We start from the raw sequence: 7,792 nt of genomic DNA on the forward strand, positions 1-7,792 counted from the left end.
CACCTACCGCATAGAGACACCCCTGTACCCCCCTGCCTCGGCTCACACCTACCGCACAGAGACACCCCTGTACCCCCCTGCCTCGGCTCACACCTACCGCACAGAGACACCCCTGTACCCCCCTGCCTCGGCTCACACCTACCGCACAGAGACACCCCTGTACCCCCCTGTCTCGGCTCCCACCTACTGCATAGAGACACCCCCGTACCCCCCTGCCTCGGCTCACACCTACCGCACAGAGACACCCCTGTATGCGCCTGCCTCGGCTCACACCTACCGCACAGAGACACCCCCGTACCCCCCTGCCTCGGCTCACACCTACCGCACAGAGACACCCCCGTACCCCCCTGCCTCGGCTCACACCTACCGCACAGAGACACCCCCGTACCCCCCTGCCTCGGCTCACACCTACCGCACAGAGACACCCCCGTACCCCCCTGCCTCGGCTCACACCTACCGCACAGAGACACCCCCGTACCCCCCTGCCTCGGCTCACACCTACCGCACAGAGACACCCCCGTACCCCCCTGCCTCGGCTCACACCTACCGCACAGAGACACCCCCGTACCCCCCTGCCTCGGCTCACACCTACCGCACAGAGACACCCCTGTACCCCCCTGCCTCGGCTCACACCTACCGCACAGAGACACCCCTGTACCCCCCTGCCTCGGCTCACACCTACCGCACAGAGACACCCCTGTACACGCCTGGCTCGGCTCACACCTACCGCACAGAGACACCCCTGTACCCCCCTGCCTCGGCTCACACCTACCGCACAGAGACACCCCTGTACCCCCCTGCCTCGGCTCACACCTACCGCACAGAGACACCCCTGTACACGCCTGCCTCGGCTCACACCTACCGCACAGAGACACCCCTGTACCCCCCTGCCTCGGCTCCCACCTACCGCACAGAGACACCCCTGTACCCCCCTGCCTCGGCTCCCACCTACCGCACAGAGACACCCCTGTACCCCCCTGCCTCGGCTCACACCTACCGCACAGAGACACCCCTGTACCCCCCTGCCTCGGCTCAGACCTACCGCACAGAGACACCCCTGTACCCCCCTGCCTCGGCTCAGACCTACCGCACAGAGACACCCCTGTACCCCCCTGCCTCGGCTCCCACCTACCGCACAGAGACACCCCTGTACCCCCCTGCCTCGGCTCACACCTACCGCACAGAGACACCCCTGTACACGCCTGCCTCGGCTCACACCTACCGCACAGAGACACCCCTGTACCCCCCTGCCTCGGCTCACACCTACCGCACAGAGACACCCCTGTACGCGCCTGCCTCGGCTCACACCTACCGCACAGAGACACCCCTGTACCCCCCTGCCTCGGCTCACACCTACCGCATAGAGACACCCCTGTACCCCCCTGCCTCGGCTCACACCTACCGCACAGAGACACCCCTGTACCCCCCTGCCTCGGCTCACACCTACCGCACAGAGACACCCCTGTACCCCCCTGCCTCGGCTCACACCTACCGCACAGAGACACCCCTGTACCCCCCTGCCTCGGCTCACACCTACCGCACAGAGACACCCCTGTACGCACCTGCCTCGGCTCACACCTACCGCACAGAGACACCCCTGTACCCCCCTGCCTCGGCTCACACCTACCGCACAGAGACACCCCTGTACCCCCCTGCCTCGGCTCACACCTACCGCACAGAGACACCCCTGTACACGCCTGCCTCGGCTCACACCTACCGCACAGAGACACCCCTGTACCCCCCTGCCTCGGCTCACACCTACCGCACAGAGACACCCCTGTACCCCCCTGCCTCGGCTCACACCTACCGCACAGAGACACCCCTGTACCCCCCTGCCTCGGCTCACACCTACCGCACAGAGACACCCCCGTACCCCCCTGCCTCGGCTCACACCTACCGCACAGAGACACCCCTGTACCCCCCTGCCTCGGCTCACACCTACTGCTGACACCTGAAAGTCCGCACACCTGCCCAGGTTCAAGCCTCGGGCATATGCTGCACCTGTGCTGTGTGATTCTTGCACAACGGGCAGCGTTCTCTGCCGGCTCCTGGACACATCGCCACACGGTGACACACTGGATCCCATTCAGTTTTATTACATAAATAGGTTAAAAGAGTTTCCCCCTGCAATAAAATAAATCCCAAGTCTCCCCCACAGCCCCTCCTTTCCCAGCTGAGTGCTGGGACATTCCTGACCTCCCCTCCTTTCCCATAATATCTGGGCTCTGGGGTCAGAGCCCAAGCCCTGTGTGGCCTTGCTCCTTGCCATCCCATTGAGAGTGGGAAGCGAGGCTCCCTCACTCTTATGATCGATAGACACTCCTGCAGCTGCAACCCCGCCCCATCTCACCTGCAGCCGGGAGCATGGCCTCTGCATAGAGGCATTTCTGCCCAGCCTGCTTCATGGTCCCTGTCAGATGTCAGCCCCTGGGGCGACCAGCAGCAAAGACATGCAGAAAACCATCCAGGGCTTAGCTCCCGTTGCAAGATAGGTGTCCCGGCTGCTTCAACCTGGGACATCCCAGGTGGCAGGCGCAGAGTCCCTGGAGCCCGGCAAAGGGCTCCCCCTGCAGGTGAGGTTGGGTGTGGAGGGGTCAAGCGGGCAGCTCCCATTCCTGGGGTTGATAGCAGGTCTCTGATATAAGGTAGGCGGCTCTGGGCTCCAGGAGTCAGGCTGCCTAGCGAACAGCTCCCGCCGCTCGTCTGTTGCAGAAGGTCTGTTCTGACCAGTGAGCAGCTCCTAGTGCAGGTCAGGGGTGGAGGCGCCCAGGTAGGTGCGAAGGTCGCTGATGTTCGACGGGATGATTTTGGAAGGAATGGTCTCCCTGTTCAGCCGCTTGTATGCTTCATAGCGGTGACACCCCCCGAAGGAATAGAAATAATCCCCCCCTTGGCTGCCTTTGATCCAGAGGATGTCTATGGGAGGCACCTTGTCTTCTTCCTCCTGGGGAGCAGAGAGAGAGCTCGAGAAATGATGTCATAGAATCATAGAATATCAGGGTTGGAAGGGACCTCAGGAGGTCATCTAGTCCAACCCCCTGCTCAAAGCAGGACCGATCCCCAATTAAATCATCCCAGCCAGGGCTTTGTCAAGCCTGACCTTAAAAACTTCTAAGGAAGGAGATTCTACCACCTCCCTAGGTAACGCATTCCAGTGTTTCACCACCCTCCTAGTGAAAAAGTTTTTCCTAATATCCAACCTAAACCTCCTCCACTGCAACTTGAGACCATTACTCCTTGTCCTGTCATCTTCTACCACTGAGAATAGTCTAGAGCCATCCTCTTTGGAACCCCCTTTCAGGTAGTTGAAAGCAGCTATCAAATCCCCCCTCATTCTTCTCTTCTGCAGACTAAACAATCCCAGTTCCCTCAGCCTCTCCTCATAAGTCATGTGTTCCAGACCCCTAATCATTTTTGTTGCCCTTCGCTGGACTCTCCAATTTATCCACATCCTTCTTGTAGTGTGGGGCCCAAAACTGGACACAGGACTCCAGATGAGGCCTCACCAATGTCGAATAGAGGGGGACGATCACGTCCCTCGATCTGCTGGCAGTGCCCCTACTTATACATCCCAAAATGCCACTGGCCTTCTTGGCAACAAGGGCACCCTGCTGACTCATGTCAAACAGCAGCAGGGAGTTAGCCCCATCCAACCCATCGTCCAGGGTCTAAAGACTCACCCCCTCAACACCTAGTCACCCCCGCTGAGAGCTCCCCCGCAGCAGTGCCTGCTCAAGGCACGTGCTGACGTTACTCTCCTGGCAGTGTTGGTATAACCCCGTGTCACCAGCACACTCTCAGCGTGAACGCAGGAAGAGCAGTCACAAGCCACTATGCCCGCTGCAGCTCATCACTCGGCCCAACTCTGGCACCACTGGCATGGCCACCCCGGCGTAACCTGGGTTTAGCAGGTGGCCCCGTTCTCAGCATCGCCAGAGAAGTGCTGCCACCCCCAGGATGTGTGACCCTGGTGTTACCTGGATGGTTTTCATGAGGCTCGTCACCTTGCTCTCCTGCAGGACCGAGGGGATGGGTCTGATGAGCACCCTCATGGGGACATTGTGTATGGTGGGGATGTTGTCGGAGTGGATGCTTCTGTTCCCCTGGTCTTCTTCCGCTGGGCCCGTGCTAGCCATCGCTGTGGCCCAGCCCCTGTCAAGAGCCCCTTGGAGCACGCGCCACTGCCCACCTGCCCTCACCCGCAGCATCCACTGCTGCCCCAGAGCCCCACGGAGCGCTGCCGGGGAGGCCTTACGCTCAGGCTTGGATTGCACCGTTTGGAATTGCAGGGCAGTGCAGAGGAATCTGTTCCCCCAGCTCAGCTCCACCTCATCTGGGTCACCGCCCCTGGGTGGATTTCTCAATTGCACAAAGCTTTCACTCTGTGCTTTCAGCCTGGGGCTGGGTTTTGGGTCACCTCCCCCCACCGCTGTGTGTGAGGTGGAGAGGCTGTTTCCGGCAGGGCGAGCGCGGCTGAGTCACAGTGAGTTTGCAGTGTGCAGTGCGCTTCGCCCTCGCCCACGGGGCAGCTGGGAAGCCAGTTCAATCATCGCACCCCTGGAGGCGGGGCTGCCTTCCTCCGCCGACTCAGAATGAACCGGTAGAACGGAGTCCGGGCATCCCACGAGGAGACCGGGGGATGGGGCCGGCCGAGGGCCTGTCTGCTCAGTATGGACCTTAAAGATCCTAGGCTGCAAGACCCAAGAGCCCGGTGTCTTTAACCAAATCATTATCTCCTTGCCCCAGCCTGGCCTTCACCCACACCTGCCCTCCGCCCCAGAGGTGGCTGCCTCTCAATGTCTCGGTTTGGGATTGTCCAGCCCCACATGCACATAAACCTCTGCTCCCAGGGTGATCACTGCCCTTAGCCAGGGAGCTCCTTGCAGCAGGGGCTGTGCAGTGTGTCGGGGAAGTGCCTGGCACGCAGCCAGTGCTACTGTAAATAACTAACCGTACGGAATGACCGTGGGCCCCAGGACTTCCTGAAAGCAGCTGGCAGTCGGGACATGCGCCTGCCATGACAGTTACCGCGGGGTCAGCGGCTGCGGTAGTGGCCGCTGGCTGGGTGGTTATAGACAGGAGCCTGTCGGTCTACAGCCCCCCGCTCTCAGCTCACTGCCCTGTCGCTTTAGGGATCTCTGGTCTGGCCGGCTGCCTCTTACCTGAACTTTTAGGTTCCTGAGGTTTCCTGTGGGTGGGTCGTTAGGAGGAGGCCTGTAGAACTACTGTCCTGTTTGCTGTGCAGGGACACTAAAGATCCCCCGCCACTTTCGTCCTGAGCCAGAATTTTATCCCTGGCTGAACTTTTCCTTCCCCTGCTGCATCAGCTGTTTCCATTCTCCACCCCAGAGGTGGCATTAAAACAATACAAGAATATGTGATTGAGCAGCAAGGCATGATTGTCGATGTCCCAGTCGGTTTATATGTGAGGTTGGAGTAACAATCGAGGGCACCACACTGAGATCTACCTACAGCCGGGGCCCAAATAACGGCACTGGCCCAATCGCAGCTCAGTCCTTTGTTGGGTCATCGCCCTAATCCTCTTCTTGTAAGACATCCGCCCAAACGGTGCTCAGCGGGGGCAGGCCCAGGAGGGAGGATGAGTCTGCCGTCCCCTCCCGCTCACGCCTGAAGAAAATGTGGTGCCCAGCCCCTTGTCATTACTCCTTGTAACTGGCACAGGTGAGAACAAAGCTGATCGAGGGCTGGTGGGCGTGGCCGATGAACCAAGCCAAGTAGCAGAGGTGACCACCTAGCAAGGCGGGTGTGAGTGCAAGCAGATGAGATGCATTTTGGTTTTGATCCTAAAGATGCACACACATTTAGACAGCAAATTGAGCACAGGCCTTGTGCTCCTGGCAAGTCTTGGTGTCACAAGCGGGTGCACACGCAGTGGAGACACTGCGGTTCATTCGGCAGAGACTCCAGAGCCCACGGAAGGTACGTCTACACTGCAAAAACAAAAAGTCCCACAGCAGCAAGTCTCAGCCTGGCTCAGCTGATTCAGGCTCAAGCTACGGGGCTAAAATGAGCAGTGTAGACCTTCGGGCTCAGGCTGGAGCCCAGGGTCTGAGACCCGCCCCCTCGCTGGGCTTCAGAGCCTGGGTTCCAGCCCAAGCCCGAACATCTACATCGACGGGCCACGAGTCTTTTTTTGCAATGAAGACATAGCCAGTTGGGGCTCCAGCCCGCTGGTTCCAGCCAGCTGGGAAACCAAGCAAGGATGAACCTGTCTTGCCACATTGCGTTTAGGAAAGTCAAACATTCCCCTACCCATTTGCATTGAACTCGGGTGGGGATTGATAGAGGCACGGTCTGAACACAGGTCTAGGTGCTAGCATCTCCTGGGGTCTAATTCCCAGCTCTGACACTGACTTGCTGGAGTAGCATTGTGCAAATCACTCACCTCCCTGTCTTGTTACCCACCTGTAAAATGGAGATGGTCCCTACTTCCTGGTTGTGGTTACATGTTTGGCTGAATGTGTGTGTTCTCTCTGTGTGCTGCCCCAGTTCTGTGCAGACAGCTGGCACAGGAGACCTCGAGTGAACCACTCAATGACCACAAGATCCGTTAAGGAACGAAGGAGCCCGGCCAGGTTTATTGTCGATGAAGCACGGTAATAGCACCTGGCAGACTCTACAAGGATACTAAGATGTGTGTGCCCATGATAATGGATGCAGCTCAGTCAATGGTGGGACTTTCCACTGCTCCCTTGGCTGGCCAAAGATACTTCCTCTGAGATACATCTTTATACCTTGATACAAACAAATTACCTCCTGTCATCCTGACCTTATTTTTTAGGAGGGGTCGATGTGTTCCTCCTATTCTTGGGGAATATTTTGTACCATCCTTGATATCAGGATGTTCTGGTACCACTTGATATCGGGATGTGTTTGCATGAGTACTCTGTACTTAGCCCTTCTTTGGAAGGTGTATTTCTGCAATATTAGTCCTGTTCTTGCCAGATTTTGTGAGCAGGTCCTGCCTTATGCCAGGCCTCTGATACAAGGGCTTACGTGTTAGGCTCTTTTCCTACTACACCGATCATGGAGGTGTTTGGAGGATCCACATGTAAATGCCTGGAAGATGCTTTGAAGATGAAAAGTGCAGGAGCTGGCTGTCTTATTACCCAGAGTGGAGATACCTGCTTACCTCCTGCCCAATGAATTCCATGCCCTTATTATGGTATTTAATTACTGCTCTTTATTTATGATTGTATTTATTATTAGTGCCCTGAGGTCCCAGTCAGTATCTGGGCCCCATTAGATTACATAAACACACAGGAAGATGTGATCCTTGTCCTGCTTATTTAAGAAGATCAGTGATCTATGGATGATTGGAGAAATGGACACATCCAAAATATGGACAGTTTTACATGCACGTTTATATATTTTAAAAATAGAGGAAAACAAAAGGCCCTTCAGCCTGCTCGGAAGGGTGCATGGAGGCTCACAGATCAAAAGACGAAATCCTTTCCCCAAAAGTTCCTTGGGCAACACATCGGAAGGCAGGCCAAAGCAAGAGTAAGTGGCTGTGAAAGGTGGTCCTGTGCCAAGCTGGGTGAATAGTTAAAAATCCCCTGCCCTCAAACTGGATTTGCAAATACTTTCATGGCTGAAAGCACTGTCCTCGTTTAGCTGTGATTTGTGGGGTTGTATTATCGACTCTTTCTGAGCATTTGGACGGCTTCAAGGTATTCACAGAAAGAGTCCCAAGTCCCAAGAGTTTCATGAATTTTAGCAGCCATGATGACTCATCTGCAAAATCATAGCCTGATTCAGAGTTCTCCTA

General features: G+C 57.0%; 1 protein-coding gene across 1 annotated transcript; it reads right to left on the reverse strand.

The window, feature by feature from the left end:
• Positions 1-2,094: 2,094 nt before the first annotated feature.
• On the reverse strand, positions 2,095-4,472 carry SRXN1 (sulfiredoxin 1). Its single transcript, XM_077831923.1, has 2 exons — positions 3,978-4,472; positions 2,095-2,944 (listed from the first exon to the last, which is right to left on the reverse strand). Exons 1-2 carry the CDS (start codon positions 4,206-4,208, stop codon positions 2,741-2,743), a joined length of 435 nt encoding a protein of 144 aa, XP_077688049.1. The 5' UTR covers positions 4,209-4,472; the 3' UTR covers positions 2,095-2,740.
• Positions 4,473-7,792: the final 3,320 nt, after the last annotated feature.

The sequence above is a fragment of the Eretmochelys imbricata genome, chromosome 13 (genome assembly GCF_965152235.1).
Source record: "Eretmochelys imbricata isolate rEreImb1 chromosome 13, rEreImb1.hap1, whole genome shotgun sequence".
Classification (NCBI taxonomy): domain Eukaryota; kingdom Metazoa; phylum Chordata; order Testudines; family Cheloniidae; genus Eretmochelys; species Eretmochelys imbricata.

What these genes read in the sequence shown, in the direction of transcription:
- SRXN1 (XM_077831923.1), bottom strand. Translation starts at nt 4,208, where the DNA reads ATGCTGCGGGTGAGGGCAGGTGGGCAGTGGCGCGTGCTCCAAGGGGCT. An exon ending in GCCTCATGAAAACCATCCAG is followed by an intron (nt 2,945 to 3,977) that starts GTAACACCAGGG and finishes TCTGCTCCCCAG; the next exon opens with GAGGAAGAAGACAAGGTGCC.